The 23,457-nt window shown below is 39.7% G+C and overlaps 1 protein-coding gene across 1 annotated transcript in view; it reads right to left on the bottom strand.

Annotated features, from left to right (window-relative positions):
* EMCN (endomucin) overlaps positions 1-16,390 on the bottom strand; it is a 51,723-nt gene extending 35,333 nt beyond the window's left edge. Inside the window, exons 1-2 of the mRNA XM_068187502.1 lie at positions 16,188-16,390; positions 76-135 (exon numbers count right to left, since the gene is read on the bottom strand). Coding sequence (XP_068043603.1) covers positions 76-135; positions 16,188-16,248 — 121 coding nt within the window. The 5' untranslated portion in view covers positions 16,249-16,390. The remainder of the gene's footprint in view (positions 1-75; positions 136-16,187) is intronic.
* Positions 16,391-23,457: the final 7,067 nt, after the last annotated feature.

Raw genomic sequence — 23,457 nt, 5'->3', positions numbered from 1 at the left:
AAGCTGGAAAAGCTGAAAGCTAGAAGGACAACAGGATCTTCAGAACACCAGATAATAGCAAATTGGAAGCCTTACCATCTTTTGTTGTTACTGCAGAAGTGGTTGTCTTGACAGTAGTGGCTTGAATGCCATCTTCTGAAAGAAACACAGAAAGAATCATATCACTTCTGTACCTTCCAGATCTATTTAGCACTACATAGTCATAAAAGCAGAGAGCAGCTAGACCTGGAAAATCAAATTCAGAAACTTATCAGCAGAAGCAACCAGATCATATAACTCTGCTACCAACATATTTCAAGCTATAGCCTAAATCTCTTCATTTTGCCCTTACTGCTGTAATGGGAAGCATCTGCTGCTGCCTCCCACTTTGGACTGCATGCTCTTTTCCCGGACTAGTTGGGAGGGGGAAAATGGAGGCAATTAAAGTGGGTTTTGCTCTCTCCTCCTCTCCTTGAATACAACCACAGCTGCTCTGAGTCTTCGGGGTGGAGGATTAACTAAAATAACTGGCCACAGGAGTAAGCAGCCCTTCTCCTGCCTTGAAGTAAACAAAATTGTACTAGCTCCCTGGCTAGTACAAGCACTTCAGGAGGGCTTTTCAGCATCACCCTGATCCCTAAATGTGAGAGGAAGAGGAGAATTCCCAGAACATGGCTTGAGAACCACCACATTGAAAGACTGACTTTCCCCACTGCCCTCAATGCAGTGCTCCAGCTATTGGGGTTTTACTGCCGTAAATTATGCCAGTCTTAAAAGGTCATTAGAAGGTAGCTCTTCAATACTACAAAACAAATAAATATCCAAAAAAGAAACTTAAAAAAAAAAAAAAAAAAAGCAAAATAATCTCTGTCTGTCTCTTCTTACTGTGCTGCAAGGTTGTAACATCATAACTCAAAAAGTGTTTTGGCTTCAAACAATATTTTCAGTCTTATTGCTGCAGTGTTTGTATTTTTCTACTAAAAGAAGTTAGCGGGTGTTGAAAGGGATGAAAAAGCTGCACTGACACAGGAACAGGCATCTCTTAACCAGGCGTTTTAGACTGCTGTGAGACAGGTATGGGTACATTTGAGGAGGAATAGATCAACTCTGTAACTGAATGGGAGAGGAAAATGGCACAGGCTAATCCCCATGTGCTGTCAGGTTTGAAGCGTGACATCCTGTCAGGCTGCATTAGCATGCTGCAATACAGACATGCTAAACTGAGTCAGGACAGCATGTCAGTATTCTTGTGTGACTCCATTCATGGTAATATCTGCTGGCATTCTCTCTTTTTTTGGCTACAGGGCAGAACAGTCAGTTTTGTTCCCTGTGCTTGGTGTACTGCGCTTCGATTAAAATTTCATGAGCATCATCCGAAGCCTGCAAGAGCCACAGATCTAACCTGGAAAAAAAACCAACCAAACAACCTAATACGATTGCAGGGGCTCTGCAGAAACATATTAAGGCCTAACCAGATCAGCCATTACAACTCCTTTCCAAGCAGAGTGTTATCAGCCCTCTTGACACCTGCACGTTTCTAACAGGTCTCAGCCCCTTCCCAGTGAGCCCCACTTTCTTGGGCATCTTTTCTAGGTATGCTGTTGCCTCCATAATGACTTGTCATAGCACATGCCGTCCCAGTTTGACATGGGCATATGCTATATAAAATTAAATGAGTCCCCTATGGGCCTGCTGCTGCCCCAGCTCTACTCCCCAGAACACGTGGACACAGTCACACCATGCACAGACTCGTGCACACTGCATTTAAAATACAGGTTTTCTTGCCATGTGGTTACCCAGTCAGAGTAATGTTTCATAGCCCACACTTGAAAAACTTGGAAAACAAATTTTATCCAGAGACCTAAAGGCAATCTTGTTTCCCCAAATTGCAAGCATTTTTCCATCTCTTCATTCTCATTATGTGCTGCTGACAAAGCTCCTGCAATCCCCCACACCACAAGGCCACAGCACTAGAACAGAATGTTTTTTCAACAGTGCCTACATTTCATATGGTTTTGTTTTAACATATCTCAGTAGCTACCATGTCTGCAATGCCAGCTAAACATACTAGCTGGCCAATCAGCTCATTCCCAAACTCACTCTTCCCAAAACTCTTCCTCTAACTCAGCATGACTTTGTAGGAAGCTCATTGCAATACTTAGATTATTCATCTTTTAAAGGTGTTCCATTTAATAACCATATTGATAGGACCAGGTTTCCTCAAAACTAAAAAAAAAAAGTGAATATAAGTCACAGTTTTATGATGATTCACTATTTGTTGATTTTGTCACAGGTTAGAGATAAACTAAGATAAATTCAATTAACAGAGTACAATAAAGTTTTATGAATTAATTGTTTTCTTAAAATGGTGAATAATTAACCATACTTTAAAAATAAGTTGAAAACATCATGCAAAAATGTTTTAAACGTGACAGGATTGTGGGGGGAACTGTTTGATTAAAAGATATGACAGAACTGATAGAATGTTTTTCCAGACCATCAGAAATAAGATATGCTCTTATTTGCAATGTTAAATGGTAATTAAGGAGAATCCTATAGAAGATAAAAGCAAGAGATCAAAAAAAAAATGATAGAGAAAATAATTTTCACTACTAGAGATGGCTGATAGACAAAGAGAGGGACAGAAATCTTAATTTTTCTGCTCATGTCAGGCTGGCTGCAGGCTCAGATGATGGGCAGGCTCAGATGATGGACAGCTAAGTTACAATTGCCTGATTTTTTAGCAAATTTGAATGCAGTGATCCCTTTGATATGAGACCACATGGATGTACTCTGACATAGGAGTAGCCAAAATCTACTCAACCACTGTTTCCACACAGAAACCACTGCCATTTGCTGTGTTTGCTGGCAATAAACCCAGCTAAAGGAGCATGGGCAATGCATGATGCAGCACCCTTGTGTCTGGAGAACCCACAGGGAGCTAAAAGGCTCTCAGACATAATACTGTGCTGAGTAAAGGGGGGATGCTAGTGGTGGTAAGATCCAAAAAGAAAAAAAAAAAACAAACACCAAAACCCACCATGTTTTAAAGCAGATAATAAGGCAAAAAGAAATCCAGACTGGGAGAAACAGAACAAGAGAGGAAGAAGAGAAGGGCAGAAAGGTCCAGAGACAGTAAGACAGGGTCACAGGGAAAAATACAAAGGAATTAAGAAGCGATCCAAGAACATGTGACACATGGCCATAAGACCAAACTGAAAAGAAAATAACTGTTGTGGTTTGGGGTTTTTTTTTTTCAGGTTCACAGAATTTCCATTAATTGTCTTTTCTAGGTTGGATTTAAATGATATATTTGTTCTAAAATGAAAGCATTGGTCTTCAGATTTTGAAATGGATAAACTGAAACACTGAACTTACTTTCTTCTTTTAAATTCAGAAGGAGTCCTTAAATTTAGACAGGACTGACTGATAGCCACAGTTGTCCTCAGACTGCAGCTTTTAATGTAGGCTTCAGTCTCTAAGATCTGAGCTTGGAGTTCTCATAACCTTTTCCCTCTCTTTTTTATTATTTTTACCTTTACACTGGAAAGATAGACAGCTTCTGACCTCTTGTTAATTAGGTGCCTGTTATTGCTATAATCAGGACAGAAAAAAAAGAAAAAGGAACGATTGCATATTATTATATCAGTACTTCTGTTTGTACCCTACAGGATACCACAGGTTACCAACCACAAAATTTAAAACACCACATGAAACAGATAATACAAAATCAATGCCAAAGCAAAAACATTTAAAAATATTAATAGATAGATCAAAATATATATTGATTATATTCATTACATGAATTACTGAATTTAAGTGCTGTCTGGTTTGGCATCAATACCTAACTTCAAAAATAAATTATTTTTATGGAAAAGTCACTCTTGTTACAGATAACAATTGGAATGGTTTGTTTGACATTTCTTTCACTTGATATTGCACTAAATAGACAAAACCACATGGCTAAAATCCTTTCATTCAGATGAAATACTTGGTCCAGCTTCAGAAGCATGTGAAATGTGGATTCCTGGGGGTGGGGAGTTAGCAGAGAACCATAAAAATCATCAGGATCTAAAGAAAAATGACCTCTCAAGGAAGGATTGCAAAAATTGCATCTGCTCAGCCTAGAGAGGGAAGGATTAATAGAAGGCACAACAACAGCAGTCAGTAGGTGAGGAGTTGCAGCCAAGATGAAGGAATAAACTTATGTCCACTGAAGTTTGAATGAGAGGTAATGGACAAGGGAAATTTGGACTATAAACTCTGCAGGTATTTTGGTGCCTGTTTCAAACTGTTGGCAAAACAGCCAGCAGCTGGTGCTTTTACCATTTTGCTGATGAGGATGTAATATATTCCCACTCAAAACCTGACCAATGCTCTATAGGCTCTACCTGGGAACAATTACCAAAGAGGTGTCCTGAGGAAACCTTCACATGATAATTCTTTGCTCCAAGGTTATAAAGCAGAATCTACAGGTGTTTATATTATGTTTGGCTATTATGTATTATCATAGAATCACAGAATGGTTTGAATTGGAAGGGATCTTAAAAATCATCTAGGTCCAATCTCCCTGCTGTTGGCAGGGACAACTTCCATGAGACCAGTTTGCTCAGAGCTCATCCAGTCTGGTCTTGAACACTTCCAGGGAATAAGCATTCACAACATACCTGGACAACCTGTTCCAGTACCTCACCTAACTAATTCTACTCTAATTCTAGTAAAAAATTTCTTCCTAATATCTGATCTAAACCTACTCTCTGATCTAAACCTACTCTCTCAGGATGTTATATTATGTTTTTTTGTGCAACCCTGGGCTTTTGCAACTACACAAATCATGGAGAAGTCAAAGTTGCTTTTTTGATTTCTGTTTTTCCACACCATCAGGAATAAATTGTGATCTCTTTCTAGCCCATGATAATTCTGCCAGCTCTTATGACTGTGAAAGAGCCTCCTATAACCACTGTTTCAGTAGTACCCAAAAGAAAAAAATTCCTTTTTCGCGAAAGTGATAACTGTCCTTGTAAGAAAATCTAGTACTAATCTGGGAACTCAGAGGTCCCAAGAAATAGCTGCTGCCTGACACAGTACACAACTTGTTTAATCTTACCTTGGAGCTCTGTTGTCTCTTACGTTTTCTCTTTCATTTAATGCTGCTTCATCTCTACATGCTCTTATCTGATCTTTCCCCAGGCCCAGTAGAGTCCTTGCACTTCTCCTATTTCTGTTTTCACTACTCATTTGTCTTTCTTTCCAGTGCATGACCATTTACCCTAAACCTTGAGATAAATTTTTCTTTTGTAGTGCATTTTGTGTAAAGGTTCACACATTATCCAAAGAACAAAAATACAGATGTACTGATAGAAGAGGTTTAAGTGCAATTTTAACAGTGCTGTTTGAAACCATCAACTCCTTTCTTGCTATTCAAAGATCAAAAATAAAAAAATCTATTAATGAAACACTCCAGAAATAAATTTTTAGAAAAAAGGGGATAAACTCCCCCAGATATTTTTTTCTGAAAGAATTAATCTTATAGAAGTAATACGGTTTCTACTATTTAATAGTTTCTTGCATTTAATCCTCAAGGACTCATACTTAAGATTTTCCTTCTATAGTCACATAAACTAGATTTTAAATGGGAACCAAGGTTCTGATGTAATCCTGTGAATGGCTGAAGCTGATAACAGCTGACACAGCAGATGAAGTGTGTAGAAGGATATTAAATTAAACAAAGCCATTTGAAAACTTCATGAATTTGAAGCAAACTCAAAAAACCTCACAAACTTTGTGTTTTCATATTTCTTTAGTGTGGAAAGCAATAACCAAAGTGTGGCATGACTCACACACGCATTCAGATGCGCCTGTGACAGGACCTGCACACAACCACTCAGGCTGTGACAGCCCCTGGTGAAAGGAAAGCTGTGTCCCCACTAACAGCTGGTCACTGCAACTTCACCAAAAGCCAGAATTGCACAGTGTTTTTCCAGCCTGGTCTCACAATGGCTTTGCACTGCTGCAAAAGCTCTTAATGCAGCCTTCTGCAACATAAGCCATTTTCCACCTCAGGATTTTCTCCGCTGTGAAATTCTCACATTGGCAGCTGCCAAGGACAACGCAGAGCCTGAACAAAGTTACACTGGCCATGTTTAAGGTGAACCCCTGTGAGGTGTATTTAGGCAATGCTAAAACCATAGGGCAGGGAGAAAGGCCACATCCTTTGCTGCCTGATGCCAACCAGCTGGAAGCATGTGATTCCTGCTGCCTAAGGAGGTGGGAAACCACCTCCGGTTTGCCAAGCTGTTACCTTCCTTCCAGTCACGTCTCTCTTCAGTAACAAACCAAAAACATACTATACAAATCCTACGTGGGGAGATCTTACATTTAAGGTCAACTTTGTATTTCTTCTCTGTAGCTGCTGGTCCTGCTTTGCAGGCTGGTGTCACACGACAAAGACAGCGTGCTGCAGAAGAGTGGGGAAAACTTATAGGCATGAGCATAGGGGAAGACACAAAGGCCAGGAGAAGAAGCTCCTGGGCCAGAGAGAGACACATAACACTCTCCCCATAAAGGGCAAAAGCACCTGAAAACAGCTGAAAGAGATGGATATTAGGGAAGGGAGAGCATAAATGTGGAGCCCCATAGCTGGAAAAGGAGACAGGGACAGGGCTCCTCCTGCATTGCATGTGAATGGGCAGCAGCAATTGGGGGCAATGTGGGATTTGGTTTCTACAGGGGAAACATAAACTGGGTGGGCTGGAGTCAGCTGGCAGCAAGAGCTGAGGGGAGGAAGGAAAGGGAGGTAGCTGCCACAATTTTTCCAGCAGGGAACAGAGAGAAGGCAGGAAATGCAGCTTTGGTGCCAGCACTGCCCAGAGCTCCTCCTGTTCACCCAGGCATGGGGCTAGCGTGACCCAACACTAAGCACCAGCAGAGAGCTCCTGGGAATTACCAACCCCCAGGCAAAAGGCTCCCACAAGCCTGCTCACAGCACCCAGCAAAGAGCTCCTGCTTAGGGACCTGCTGCACAGAGAAATATTGACAAGGCAGATGCCAAGGACCAGCCTCAGCCAACGTGGCTGTAGGTTGGTGAGGGCTCCCCTCCTCAAAACATTAATGAGAAATGTTGGCCGAATGCCCCTGTGTTACTGAGTATTTGAAACAACCCAAGCACAGCATGATTTGTCTCTCTCCATGTGTGGACAAAGAAATCTGGGCACTTAAATAACCAGTTTTAAGGAGTTTTTTTATTGCCTTAGGAGAAATGCAAATTCCCTATGAAAGGCTTTTAATCACAAGTTTTCTCAGTGCGCCTTCTGCTCACGTGAAGATTGGTGGATATCTGTATTACTGTGTACTACAGAGGGATGAGTACATTGTTTGCACTCCACAGAACAATAAATGTGCTCAGCATGCTCATCAGCACTCCAGCCTTCCTTGAATGAAGGTTTCAAGCTCTGCACTTCTCTTTATTTAAACCTGTTAAAAGTATTTAATAGGTTTTAATTAAACTCTTTAAAGCTATTTAAACCAGAAGATTGCCACCCTTTGATTGTGATATATTTGTTTGTCCATGTCTAAGATAAAATGTAGGAATTTCTAAGGACTATATTATAGTACAGAAAATGAACTTCCACCCCTCTCCTTGTGTTAGTCAAACTAAATAAATTTGAAAAATATCCTTAGATGATGCAATTTTATATAGAAAGCTTTATACATATTGTGCATTGCTGAGCAGCAGAAGAAAAAGAAATAAAGGAGAGCCCCTTTCCTTGCAACAAGAAGGAATAAGTGTTGGTGCAAGTCACCCCCATCCAGAAGGCAGAGAGAAAATTGTCATGCTTACAATGTGTTTTCCTTAGCATGCTATTGGCATGCCTATTTTTGTTTCCCATGAAAGAGGACGTTTGGGTAGGGAGACACAAAACAGCCAGAGCGGAAACTCTGGCCAGAGCCCAGGTCAATCAGCAGCTCTCCTTTTCAATGTGCTGCAGAAGTTAGGAAAGTCATATAGCTCTGTGCTATGTTTGTGACCCAAGTGCATCTCCAGCAGCATGACTAATTGTATAATTCAGGAAAGGGTCACTGCAGTGTCTGCTATGATGTATTTATTTTTAGAACATCCGGGATCATTTTAGCCACACCCGCCCATGCCACACTGTTCCTGACAAAGCTCTGAAAGCCTCTGGAACATCAAAAAGCAGTTCCTGTCAGAAAACTCCGTGGAAACACTGTAAATTGCTTCTATAATTAATGTAATTCTATGCTCAGTGGTCCATTGAGACTCTCTTCATCTTTTCCACACTGCCTAGAATGAAGGTTAAATGGTACAGAATTTGCCAAAGGGAAGGCCCCAAATGGGCTTTGCAAGCCCTGAGTGCAGTACAGTCTCACTGGAGTTACTTTATATGCAAGGATGAAGGGTATACTTCGAAAATATCTCATTTCTCTAATTGACACATACAGCTGATGAAGACCTCCTCTTGCCTCTATGTTGCCAAGCTGATAGAATACTCATGTTATTCTGAATGTCTACCAATCTGATACAGCTGCTAAGGTCAGATGCAAAACTGAAACTCTTCTTACAAGCTTTATGTAACGAAGTATTCCCATTTAAAAACAAAGTTGTTACTACAAAGAGCACTTGAAACAGAGTGTCAGCACTGAGGACTTATCCTATCAAAGAGCAGTGGGAACTGCTGCTTTAGCCACGCTGGCTCCCACTGCTCCCACTCCGAACAACAGCTTCCTAAGGGAACAGAGTGGCCCACATTCAGGATGCTCGGGCATGTCAAATTTCCAGCTCCCAGTCAGTGCACTGGGAAGCCATGGTGAGCTGGGAGCTGATCCCATCATGCTGGTGAACAGCTATAGACATCCCTTATACTTTTATTGGCAATTAGAGCATTTGTATTCCCATGACAATTACAACTACTACATTGTGAATAAGCTGTTCCATTCCTACACAAACCTTTCTGCTCTTCTTCAACCTTTCCTCCCATGAATGATCAATCCCCACTTTCCATTTTGCATCTGGAAACAGCAGTTTCTGCCAGCTCTTGGAAACGCAAGGTGAAAGCAATTAGGGAAGAAGCAGACAGTGCATTACAAGAAAGCATCTCTAAGTCAGTAAGATAAATTGTGCACTAGTTCACCTAAATTCAAGAACATTAAGACATGCCAGCCACATGACTCCATTAGCACTGGGAATGGCTTGCAAAAGTAGTGGAATGCTCTGGAGCCATTTGGACTAGACAGGATAAAATGTGCAGAGAACCAAAAAACTGCTGTGCACTGGGAGGATTTTTTTGCCTCTAGTATGTGTGCTGTGTCCTTCCCTTGCACATCTCAGAGACTGGGTTATTTGGCATAGATCTCAAGTAAGTCCCTCTTTTTGTTGTTGGCATGTTGGAAACGAGTGAGTTGTGAGCCCAACTGTTTCTTAAATACTTATACATTTGCTATCTTCTGAATAACAGTAGATATATTTAAATACTACTTTTATAAGAAAAAAACCTTCCTAAAGAGAATCTAAAATTGCTCTGCTGGAAGAGCCTTTCTGGGCAGCCAGCCTTTGGTGTAGCTACAACTTCCAAGGGTTATGTGATCTGAGTCAAAACACAGGATGTCCAGACTCCATCTGGACTCTACAGGATGTCCAGAAAGCTCCATAATTCAAAGAATTCAGTAGTTTTCAGAAAGAGGTTTTAACAGTCCTGTGCTGAATGAGTAACAACAGTGGAATTGCACACTGGTCCCAAACACTTTCTTCAATACGCCACAAATTTTTGACTTTCTGAGCATCTGTAAGAGTTAGGGGTAGATGAGGTTTGAGAACTTTGCAGGATTTTCAGAGTGTCTAGAATTCCCGGGTAAAGAAAACCCCCAAATTATTGCTTTTGTGGACATTGAATGGCCATGGAAGCATTAGCCATGTATTGTGTCAAAAGTTGCCCCTCTCTACTGGACACATTACCAGGAATTTAGGTGGAAGGCATTTGAATTACACATTTCTTTGCAGGGTAACCAACATCTATTTTTTGCCATTTTGTCTAGAAATATTTGGTGATCTTTTTGCTTCTATAACCTTTGAATGAGTTTGCAAACACCTATATTTACATCATCTATATTGTTGTGATATATAACCCATGCTGAGATGAGGAGGAGTAATTAATCTGTCTAGGAGAGATGATTTAAGGCTATCCTCACAATGGGATAGATAGAATCCATATAATAATGTTTAGAAGGTTATCAACACTGTATTTCAAATAAAACCTTAGACTCAATGTTGAGCATGAGAAAAAGTAGGAAAAGTAGTAAAAAATAAGGAATATATGGGGTTCTGATAATTTCAAGTAATTAATATCCAGTGGAAAGACACCTCAACAAGTAAGCATTTTATAGGGGAAAATAATGCAAATTGGCCAGGAAGGTTAGAAAATCTCCTGGCACTGTTTTCCTCAGACCAGTTAAAAGCCAAAGCTTTTGCCATTCTTATCAGTTGTTGCTTCAATGGCCAAATTGAGACATTTGGCCAAAACCAACATTAATCTCCTGCTAAAGAGTATGAAAGAAGAAATCTGCAGGAAGAATAAACATCTCATTAATATCATAATGTTAATTGATTTAACCCTAAAGTTACACTGACACTCCTCAAACCAAGTACCACACTGAGAAATCAGACCATTAAGACAAACCAAATGTGCTTTTTAGAATGATTACTTATCTTGTAGAAATCTTCAGACATAAAGGCTGGTGTAGTGCTCCCATCCCAACAAAACACAATTTTGTCAGAGTGATAAGACAAGGCAGAATGGTTACAGCAGATAATTGTGATGCAAAATTATGTGCCACTTGCTCTGTGGTTTCAGAAACCTGAGATGCATTGCTACCTACAACATGCAGCTAACACCCAGAAGCACATTACTGCCATGGAAAAAAAAAAAAGAAAGAATTCAAAATTGTTGTAAAACTATTCTACTGATCTACTGATAAATAAGACAGAATTTGCTTGTACCAAAGGCAAGTATCCACTTTCCACATAAAAGCAGTCAGAAAATCCTTGCCCTGTTCCTAGTTTAAAACATAACCTTTGGAGCATCAGCTAGTTAGTCTGGCCTGAAAGGGGTTGTTGGCTACTCTGACTGCGGAGAAAAAAAGTATTTTGAAATTAATTTGGACCCTTCCAGACCAGCCTCTAGTACATGTGTGGGTGGCAGCAGAGGGCTTCCTACCCCTTCCTACAACACCCCAGCAGATCACACTTGCTGAATTTTATTCCAAGTCATCATATTAGCAAGTGATCATCAGCTCAGTCTTCTCTCATGGGGAGGTAAGGCCAGAAGGCAGTGTGGAGATAACATCATATTAAATTGTGTCAAACCCCATTTCCTACGGCAGGTAGGTCTGGCTGATACCACATGCCACTGTTAGGGCATCCAAAGATCCATTTTCACAAGAGGAGTGCCAGGGTATTGCTACCTGATATGTCAGCTGCTGGAACAATGACAGTGACTTGCAGGGCAGGATCTGGTGCAAATCAGGGGTTTGACCCTTCTGTTTTAAAGGAAGACTTATTTTAATAGAGAAATCCATTTTTAGAGTGCTAATTGAAACCAAAAGTAATTGTCTGTCTGCCAAAGAATCCAGATATTTAATTCTTGACTTGTACTAGGCAATAACACCGGCTACACACAAATCCAACTTTGTCTCTCTGTTTACAGAATTGCAAAAGAAACCCATTAATGAGTCTTCCTTGATCCGCTGCAGTAAAAATTACAAACAACACCACCCTCTTCCCCCTCCACTTCATAAGGGCCATAAATAAAAACGATGGTTTTCCATGAGATTTTACTAATTTTACATGTTGAACTTAGTCTGGCTATCAAATAGTACCAGTTAAAAGTACTCCCATCCCAAGGCTAAGAGTTCCTTAAAGATTATTTTCAATTTTTACTTTGGCAGTACAAATTACAGTACAAAAAAAAAAAGTTCAAGTACTTTAGCAGGCTTTTCCACACAGGACTCAGATCTATAAACAATCTGAGTCCAAATTCAAGGTACTTTCCTAATTAGGAAAAAAAACCCACAAAACCAAACCAAACCTCAGCAGATCTTTTTTCCTAATTTATAAAATAGTGAAGATTAATAAGAACTCTAGGTTAGATAAAAAGAGTCAGCTAAAGAAAATATAAAACATTCTGGTAAATTTTCAGAAAAGACAACCAGTTTTTGGGCATGTTATACAGTACTATGTATCCCAGGTTTGCAGCTGAATGCTGTAGGCAACTTGCCCTTCATACTCAGCTTCCATTTATTTTGGCTGTAAATCATAACGAAGCAGGTATCAAGCCATCTGCTTCTATCCTCAGTAAATGCAGTAAACTTGCTTTCAGGTTTGGGGATATAACATGTAGTTTTCTTCTGTCCAGTAATAAATACACCTTTAAACTCCATTAGTCAAAAGCTGCCCCAATATGCAAAGGATCTAATGAATGAAAGGAATGTGGGGAGGAAAAAAAAAGAAAAAAAGAATCAGCACAGGAATAAAAATTCAATATTCCATTAAAGGCTATCATAATCTCCAGCATTATAATTTTATTTTTCACAAAGCTAATCTTGGCAAACTGCTAGAAACAGTGAAATCACCAAATACAATTTTTTTTTTCACAACAGGAAAATTCTCAAGACATCCAAATTTTTGGTTCAAGCAAGTTAAAGGTGAAAGAAAGTCATATTTAAAGCCTATTCACATTTCTCCAATTTTCAGAAATGAGAAAATGATCCATTTTGACTGTCTGTGCCTTGCTGGTTGTCCAGAGAATAAATATGAATAATAACCCAGAGTGAGGTGAGACCATTCTCAAAAGCTTTCACTGCTCAAAACAGTTTAGTTAGTATTTAATTTTAAAAATTAATTGTTAAAATACTTGAGGGCTTGTGAGCAGAGAGCACAGAAGCTGGAAAAGAAAAGGCTATCCATCTCCTCTAATTTACATCAACAAGAGCAGCATTCAGACAGCAGCAAATGTGTGTAGTAACTACAAGAGCCCTGGCTTAGTGGAAGTTTTCTCAAGCTATTATCCTGGGAGTTGGGATTAATCAGCTGTGCTGTAGGTCTGGGACGTTACACAGCATCCCCGTAATGAGGAAAGGGGCTGGGAAACTCACATTTTAGGGCTGATCCACAGTGAAATGGAGCAGCTCCAAATTACTTCAGGGGCATTTGGTCCAAACTCTCAATGCCAAGATTTGCTCCTACCTTTCAAAAAAGAAAACCACCCTTGTTTCTTTGTAGTGCCATCAACTTTCACAGATAAAGCTACTTCTGGCTGTCAACAGGGGTCAGCAGCCAGGTGTTAACATCCCACCCCTGGATGTGTCCAACACAAGGTGATTCATTCCAGCCCCTCTGCTCAGGTGCACAACCTGGACACATCCAGCCTGATGCCAGAGGAGCACAGCCCACTGTCCTCTGCCATCACTTCTGCAAGAAATCAGCCTGGGTGTCTCAGTGAGAAGGATGCAGTGCTGTGCTACCAGCGCTGCGTGGAGGATGTTTGCTGTGCTGTGCAGCCACGCTGTATTCCAAAACCAAGGCACAAGAAAATGCAACATCTAAGCACTTACATTATAAGCACATGCCAAGACTTCTCCTCTCATCTTTTAGAAGGAAAAAGTTCACATTTACACATTTTTAACGTAATTACATCTTAAGGCAGACTCAAGAGCATTCATATTTGATTACTATAATTTGACATTGTATTTTTTGACACATCCCAGTGCTGCCTGTTTAAAGCTGAAAATGCTATGAACTAACCTAGAAAGCATTTTTACTTGAGCTACATTTTGGAACAGGTACGAATAAAGGGTAATATGCCAGGAGAACTGAACACCTTGAGATGAGCATGAAGGAACTCCTGTTTTAAGCATGTAATTTAACTCCCAGAAGGTTGAGAAAAATCTAGGTAGGAGGAACAAGTTGTCAGGGGGCTATCAGCCTCCACATTTGTATGTAACTTAGCTTCTAGTAATGTGCTGACAGAGGGCAGACTCCACCAAAACATTACAGGCTTTTGAGCATGAAAGATCCCAAGACAAGTTAGAAAATCACAGAGAAAAGCACTATGAGCATACAGCTGAAGACAAAGGATGAAATTAGGAAGCCCCACAGGAGATCAAGTATGTTCTTTACTAACCACAGTGCAAATGTCCTAGTCCACTTCTGTATGATATACAAAAGATACCCAGGCAAGTACCTTGTGTGTGGCACATGAAAAAGTTGGAAGCCCACACATTTGTCTTGGTGAGCTTTGAAGGCAAACTACTCCAAGACCTGGGGGAGGGAGTATTAAAACTGCAGGGTGGGATTTGGCCTTCACTAAAAATTATATTCTATATGATAATTATATTATTATTTATAATTTTAAAATACTACAAACAGCTGGAGAAAAGACTTGTTGCTGTCTCCAATGCTCAAGAAAAGGAGACTGGTGTGAGTCTCCTCACCATCACTTCCCAGCTTCAGACTACAAGACTCTGCTGTTACAGCCCAGATGACTAGAGCACTTTAGAGATCACAAAAGGTGGAAATCCAAATACTTTGGTCCAGCTTTGCACAACAGACAATAAAACCACGTCTGTCTTAACAGGTTGGTGCATGGGGCTACCTGAAGCAAGTTTGACCAGAGCATATAACTTTAGCTTTCACAAGGTAGAAAAAGTTATGCTCCAAATTTCCCCAAAAATTTTCTTAATTTTCTAATGTGAATTTACCAACAGAATTTCACTACCACACCTACCTTGCAATTAAGTGTTAAAAACACTTTTTTTTTCTGTTTTTACAGAACCAAAATTGTTCAGAACAAATGTATCATATATAAAATCTGCTTATTCACTGTCATCAGTTCTGCCATGTTCATCTCATGCTTTTTTAAGAAAGGACTGTACTAAATTAGCAGGATTCCTCCCACCTTTGCATATTGCTTTCTGGTAAGCTTTATGGACTGTTGTGTTAAATATGCTCTTTTTGATGCAACTCCACTTTGCTTTTCAGAAATTGTGAAATTAAAGCTGTGACAATGACAGGAAGACTATTTTTACTAGGAGTAGCAGACAGAGAATAAATAGTACTTCAACACAGACTTTTGGGGATTGTACTTAACATAACTTTAAAAGCAGTTCTTTCTGTGGCACAGGCTTATTTTTAATCTCCTTTATTGATTTGTTTTCCTAACAGCAACAAACCCAAGCAATAGCATAAGATACACCACAAAAGACTAGATTTCAACACATAACCTGAGCAAAAGTTGATTAATTTCGTTTAGATCAGGTAATCTAGTATTATCAAATTTTAAAGTTCTGGTTAATAGATCCTTTTCAGGCAATCTATAGGCATTTGTGGAAGTTGTAGCCCAGAAAGACAGGAAATGAAAGCACAGATAAAAAACATATTTCACTTCAAATGTATCTTTTGGCAAAGGTGATGATAGACTTTGGCCCTTGTGCCAGTTTCTGTCATCCTTTCAGCTTTTACTAGTTAATTCCATTTTAAAACCATGATCTTTCAAGCTGAAGAATAACAAAAACATCAGTTCAGTGACCACCTGAACACCAAAAGTTATATTAAATCTTTGCATTTAAGAACCATATCTAAGAAATACTGCACCCAGTAATCAATATGACCCTTAGGCTTGCACCACTCTTTATCTGACACTTGATAAATGTTGTAAGTACCTATATTTTTGGGGCCAAAACTAAAATAATTTCTTAGAGACATTCTTGGCCAAACCTATTGATGGCATAGTGCCAGAGAAATCTATCAGGATTGATCTAATTTGCAAGAGCAAAAATTGCAAAATCTTTCAGGCATTTTAATTGTTCCCTTAAAGCCATATTTGCAAAAAATGCTTTAACATGTAGAAGAAAAATAGAACTGAAAACTTTTGTAAATACACCTCTGATTTTGACTCCTCTCAGATTTAGGAGCTTCATGACACCTAGAAAGAAAGCTGTCACAAAAATACAATGGGAGGAAAGTTTTTCACAGACACATATAAGTCAACTGCCAGTTAGTACCTTCTCCTCCAACACACAGTCTTTCAATCACTGCAGTAGAAATGAAGAAAAAGCACCCAGCGACTGACAGCTCAGCTTTTGTTCACAAACCACTTGAGAGATGTGACAAGTCTATCCAAAAAAGCCAAAGAACTTACCTCCTACAGTGCAAACACAGAGTACAGCAAGGAAAAAGAAGGCAGTCCCCAGGAGCTTCATGCTTGGTGGTAGTGCGGTCAGCTCTCCCTTGTGCAGCTGGGCAGGGAGTGCTCTCTCACTCTGAGGCAGGCCTTAATTACTCCATGGAAAAAGGTGTGTGGTGACTGTGCCTGGTCACTGCCCATTCCTGCTTATTTTGGGGACTTTGATAAAGAACAGGAGGAAACACAACATACTCCCTCTGGGAGTTCAGTACAGAGGAGATTTATTGTTTCAGTCCTTACAGGAACTCCTTTTCTTTGGCAGTGAACCATGTTTTTGTTAATACGTTATTTTGTTCTTCTTCAGTCATGAGGTCAGGAAGGTTTCTGAACAGAAGCAAATCTTTCCTTAGGATATGCTATACATCACCAGCTTTCACACTGGAGCTTAGGATACTTTTAAAGCACATGTTTGTGAGCAGTGAGTGAGCCCAGGTAGAGGGGGATAACACAGCCAGGAACAGAGGAGCAAAACAAGCAACAAGAGCCGTCATCTGGCTCTTTTCTTGGCTGTGTGAAGTGGCCCTGCTGAAAATCACAGCTTCTTCATGTTAAAGGTAGAGAGTCTCCCTAGAGAGCTGCCATCCTGCAACCAACAGGATGCAAGGCCCACCAGAACAGGGAGAGGAAGTGGCTCCAACAAGGTGCCCCAGCAGTGAGAGGCTCTGGGCTGTGCAGAGTTAGAGCTTGGTTGGGGGGTTTCCTTTACATGAAAATGGGTCCTCTTTTTTTTTTTTTTTTTTTTTTTTAATTTGAGAAGTTGCAACTAGCCTTGACTGTATCTGCTCCGTTAGTAATGGAAAGGTTTTTTTATTCCTCTCTTTAGGTACTTTGTGTGCCATGGGATGGGAGTACAGACCCCTAAAGCAAGCCTCTTACCTGAGCTGTGTAATCAACCAGCACAGATTCTCTCTTCTCCTCCTCAGGACACACTACAAAGTTTTGGTATCCCTCCTTCTTACAGCAATTTCTCCAACTTCTGGGGAAGAAACCTCAGCAGAGCACTAGAGTTAAAGGCTATCAAAACATGATCTTGTAACAGTCCTGTGCTCTGCCCCTTAGAGATTCAATGCAGTTGATGGCAATTAATCACAAACCTTCAACCACAATGAGAATGAAGTGCAGTATGTTTGCTCTTCTCCCTCTTTGTCAGCTCACAGGAAAAACTGTGGAAAAATTGACCTCATAAATTGGCCTGACTAATTAAATAGTCAACTCTACTCATTTCAGTAATTAACAGGTTTTTTCTTCATGACAGGTTCTAGCTATAAGGGGAAATTTTTGAATGGCTTCACATGCAGGAACTTCCAAGACCTAACCTATAGTGCTTCCAGTCAAAATGCTGTTTTATCCATGGGATTAGGTAAATGGTAGCAGCTTGGCATTATGTGTGGAATCATAGAATTGTTTAGGTTGGACTAGACCTTTAAGATCATTGCACTCAATCACTAACCCAACACTGTCAAGTCTACCACTAAACCCTGTCCCAAAGTGCCACATCTGCATGTCTTTTAAATATCTCCAGGGATGATGAATCAACTGCTTCCCTGGGCAGCCTTTTCCAATGCTTAACAACCCTTTCTGTGAAGAAACCTTTCTTATATGCAGCCTGAACCTCCCCTGATGCAACTTCAGGCCACTTCCTCTTGTCCTATTGCTTGTTAATTAGGAGAAGACTGACACAACTTTTGTTTAAAGGAATTACATTGCTACATCTTAAAACTCTGACACATCCTCTGCAGGTGACAGAAGTTGGCACTCAACAGAAATATGATGCTAGACAATGCATTTCTGGCACTTCATTTGGACAAACTTGGGTATTTGCACCCATGAGAGATGCAAGCATTTAAGTTCTCCATAGCTGGACTGTGTTCTCAGCATTATTGAAAAGGATCCCACAGGAATAAAAACTTGACTCACAGAGTGGTGGGCCACACAAAGACACTTTTGCCAAGTTCATCAGAGCTTATGCAAGGGAGTTGCGCCAGTGCTCTGTTTTTATGCTCATTTTCTGCTGACATAGGACTGAAAGAACGGGCTAGGAAAGCAATAACTGCTGCAGTAGAGAGCCTTCAATAAAGATGACAAATCTGAACACAGAGAGTGAATTCATCCCAGGTTAGTACTGTTCCTAATGTAATAAGAGGGACTCTAACCTTTTATTGCTACCACCTGAAATGTTAATGCTGAAGAAGGATACAGAAAGGGATATTATTTTATTGACTGAAATGAAATCTCTGCAAGATGTAAGAGGCATGAAGGTATGAGGACAGAATCCCTTCCTTGGGTTTTGAGGCCCAGAGAAACTGTCTGAATACCCAAATGAGTAATGGTTGGCTGTTCATCTGAACAGCAGCACCCCAAGGAGTTGCTGCAGCTTAAGATGGTGACTGTGATGGCTCCTTGTAACTCACTGAAGGTAGAAAGGGCACAAAGTGTTGCAGCCCTGCAGTAGCCACCCATATTAAAAGGTAAAAGTGTGGAAAAGCCTCCCCAGCCTCACACAAGGGGCTGGGAGGGAAAGAAAGAGAAAGAGCCAAGTGTCTTTGCCTTACACTATGTCATGCAACTCAGGTTCTACATCAGAGAGCCCTAACACAACTTTCTGCTCCCTGAAACATCAAGAGAACAATGTCCCTCCCAGATACCCATGTTAATTTCAAAGGCAGCTAACTTCTGCAAGATCAAACTTGGGCAGCAGCAGGAGCATGCACGTAAGATGTAGTAGGAACAGAAGAGGGACAGCTCAAATAACTCATTGAAAGAAAAATTCTGGCTTAAGCTGAGTTGCAGCTTCTGGCTTGGATTATCTGAGCTGCAGAAGAGATTCTCACAACTCTTGTAAATGGAAACAGTTTTTTTCTTCAACAAGAAATAATTTAAGGTTTCAAAAGCTTCTAGAGATCTTTGCAGCAAAAGACTATTCTTCTATGTGTTCACTGAAAAGAATTCTTTTTTTTTCCCTTCCTATCAGCAAATAAGTTTTCCTTTATTGAATAAATGTTTTTCTTTCTTTCTTCAAACTGCGAAACTTAGCTTCAGTGCCAGCGTGTGCTTTGTTTCACAGAAATTTGGTCATTGGTACTCCCGCCAACTGTGGTGTTACTGCCAGTGTTGGGATATCTGGAGTTTCACTTCAAGCCCCAGAACAAGTGACTGTATGACTCAGTTTCTACATCTTTTCATGTAAGATTTTAGCCCTCCTAGTTGCAGAAGAAAACTTGAAACATGACCAAAGAGCACTCTAGAGAATGAAAGGACTCTCTGTTTTAAAATACCATTATTTCATAGTCCAATAAGGGTTGGGGTAGCATGAGTTATATATTCATTTTTGCCAGTGTGGTATTTCATTATTAAAGGGAAACCATTTACAGCCACAGTGGATTTGCAGTTACAGCTTTATTGGTCTCTGGCCGTATTTATATATTCTTTCTTAGTTCACATTGCTTGGAGCATAACATTGCCTTTTCATGCACAGTTTTCCTATGAGGTTCAAATAATCCCCTTCAGATTTAGAGAATGTGAAAATTTTACATATTGTTCAATATCCTTGAAGCACCACTGCATAAAACAGGTAATAATGTGGACAGCAAAGTGCCACCTTGCTGTAGGCTGCTGACAATTTCCAGTGTGGGTGGGAAGAGTCAATTTGTCAAAGTCTTTACCAAAGCAAAAATAAAAAGGTACAAAAAATACACAGTCTTTGGTGTTTTACTAAAGTGAAGAAACAAACACACTGACTAAGTTTTTCAGCCTTTCCCACTGATGCTTGCTATCCTTTCCATTGATGGTTATTTTAACTCTGATAGCAGAATGATAAAAAAAGAGCAAACTCACCTCAAACTCCCTTGTTTTACTCCATCTGTATTTTAGCAAACACATGTAAAGCAATAGTGCACCAGAAATTACCTATGATTTACCTGTACATTTCATTATACTTACTGCCATAAACAGGGTAAATTTGCATTGAAAAATGTAGTTGTAACAGAGCAGGAATATTTTGTTTAGTTATGCTTTCCGTCCTTTCGAATTTTTTTTTAAAGTAGTTGGGTTTTAGCCTATTACATATATTAAAATTTTTATATAAAAGTAGAACTTCAAAGAACTTGAATTTAGCAATAGAAAACCAAGATATTTTAATGGCTATGTGTAGAAGTTTCTCTAAAAATCATGCTGTGGGACATATTAAAATGTAGATATTTTGTTCTGAATATTTAAATGGAAACATTGGAATATTTCATCAACTGGAAATGTCATTATCCAAATCCTGCTACACAAAATAATGTTAAAAATATTAAAGACCAGGCACATAAATGTATTTAGGTGCTTAAAAACCAAGATAGCCACTTTTTCTCTGTAGGATGGAACTTCTTCAATCTCAATGACTTGATTTAGAGACAGCTGCTAATGTGAAAAATTCCACTAAATCTCTAAGTGCCTTTATGTAGGCAACTAAAGACAAAAACATATTTAGTGTCTGGGGGTTTTTTTCACAAACCATTTTTTCAAGGCCAATAGAACTACTGCATCTCTGGCTATCAGAGGATTGTTTATTTGCTCTACCAACAGACTGTAAGAATATGCATTACCACAGAGCATGTTTTTCCTGCTCTTTCCTACTTCATGTCTTTCCCACTCTTACACACTTGGAACCCTACTGATACACCACAGGGACTCAAAACATATTTGAAGGATCTGGCTCAATGTTTATTCACTTGCAGTAGGTATAAATTTGGCCCATATTTGTAGAAATGGAGTTGCAATGTGCAGCTTAACAGCCAAGGTCGTTCCAAGGGCAGCATCCTAGGTCCATTCTTTCACTATTGGTGAGCTACTGGTGGGTAGATATTTGATTTTGTTAGTCATAGTGTAGCTTAAGCAGAACTACTGTGGCTGAGAGGAGTAAGTTACGAAGGGAAAAGTTACTGCAGTCCTAAATCATATTTCATGCTTAGATATGGGCCGTCAGAAGAGCTGGAACAGAGAGACCATAAACAGTTGCTCTAGGGATATGAAAACCAGTGGGTTTGCAAACTTAGAGCAAGGAACTTCATGTCATGTAAAGACTCACACAGAATGTGTTTATAGGATCTGCATCCTGTCCTGAGCTAATGAAATGGGAAACAGTGAGTCAGTCTCAGTTTCTCATGTTATTCAAAACGCATGGAATGATTATTATGGCTGGCTGTCTCAGAAGAAACAAAACACAAATATGTGTTTGAACCATGCCTTTATTTTCTAAAAGGATGGATAAATCCATCTGCTATCTATCCAGAGATATAGCTCATCTTTATTGTGGTAAACTGCAATGAGTTCATTCTTCTTGAGCCTAGTTATAAAACTATGGTATGAGACTGCAGTGGACCCCAGAACTGAAAAGCAAGATATGTTTTCTGTTCCAATTGTACTTGTCATTTTTACTGTGCAAGATGTTGCTAGACATTAAGCTGCTAAGCAGAGTTTCTGTGGTTTCTCTTTTCCATTTGGTTTCCTCTGCACAAGCAATGGAAACATGTATCAGATTTCTCATCAGTCTTATGAGGGGATACTCTTGTGCATTGGTCTGTCTAAGCTAGAGTTTCTAACAGTGTCAGCTTTGCTTTTTAGGCCACTAGCATCAGAAACATCTTAGAACACTAGAAAATATCTGATTATAAAGAGCCTATTGTACTTAAATACAAACATTTATAGCTTTCCTAGCAGCCAACACTATTACTATGCTAGTATTCCAGCATGTATCATAAGCCTAAATTTTCATCCACTCATTAAAGGAGTCACTGATAAAAATGTGTCCAGATTCCTCATTGCTCAGTTTTGTTTCTGTTCATAAATGTTGTGAGATTTGAAGGGCTTGGGCTGCCTAGAAGACCCTGAGAGCTTCTGAGCTGCAGGTCATGGGGCTGGAAAAAGGAGAGTTACAGGAGATTTGGCAGCTGCACAGAGTTTAATGTTGGGCAGATAGAGAATACACAGGAATAGCTGGGCCAGCACACTCATTTCCTGCATCTCTTATTCCATCAAAAAAGTGAGGTAAAGAGATGTTTCATAGTGAACAGCTTCTTCTGGAACTTAGAGCAAAAAGCCAGAATTCACATATCATGAATCTGAGATTAAGTTATACTCCAAGGCGATATCTATCAGACATTTCTTCGAACGGAGCTTCTCAAACTAAGACAGCTCTTCTGTGCTTGGCATTTCTCCTTGTGCAATTTTTTCAGTTTGTTTGCAGCTACCTACAATCTCCTGCAATCCAACTTCCCGCATTGATAGGCTTGAACTCTTTGTGTCTTTACCTCCTTATCCAGAACAGCTATTACTGCTGCTCCTCTGTGTCTGGCTTCCCAAGCCTTCATTCCTTTGGTGTATTTCAGACTTCCTGTTGTCGCTATCAGAATGAGTCCTGCTGGCAAGCACTTTTTGACACATGCAAAACACAATGCATGTCTGGTCTGATAAGGAAACAACGCTGCCAAGAAAAGTAGGTAAAATCCCTGTGCCAAAATATACCTCCAGCATTCCAGCTTCCTAGAAGACTGCATATCTGCCCCTTCACAGATAACAAACATTTTCCTGTTCTCTGTATTTCTAGTTTCCAATTTATTCAGCAATCCAGTTGGGAATAAATGCTTTCCACAGCATTTAAGAGTTAGGCAGTAAGTAGCCAACTGAAATTAAAAGCATCTTGGCCACCTGCTAGAAGCAGGTATTTTAGATCATCGACAAATAGCTGGAAAACACACAAAAAATATTTCACAAATCCATGCATTTGGCAATTTCTTATATTGCTGGGCGTTTTTTCATCAGGAATGCACTGACTGACTTTCATCTGTGCTTACACTCATCTAAACTTTTTTTTCCAGACAGCTGGGAAAAGATTATTTTAACTATTTTAAAGGAAGAAACCCTACACCAAACAATAGAAAAAAATGAACTACCAGCAGTTCTGTGCTTCCACATCCTTTACTACGGGCTGTCCAGTAGCAATGAAAACTGCCTGTAGTAACAAAAAGCTGTTAATAAACCACTACATATTATGCCAATCACCTTTTAAAATGAAGTTTATGGTATACACTGTCAGATATTTGGAGTTATAAAACTATGCTCAGGGACATTAACACCATGGGTTCTTTGCAGCAACAACACCCTATCTCAATTCAAAAGTGCTGCTTTATAGTCCAGACCTATACAAATTAGTTTGGGATACCATGACAAGATGGCTAGGCAAAGA

This window comes from Anomalospiza imberbis, chromosome 4, assembly GCF_031753505.1.
Source record: "Anomalospiza imberbis isolate Cuckoo-Finch-1a 21T00152 chromosome 4, ASM3175350v1, whole genome shotgun sequence".
NCBI lineage: Eukaryota > Metazoa > Chordata > Aves > Passeriformes > Viduidae > Anomalospiza > Anomalospiza imberbis.
The sequence above is the reverse complement of the archived record's forward strand: the minus strand, read 5'-3'. Positions and strand labels throughout refer to the sequence as shown.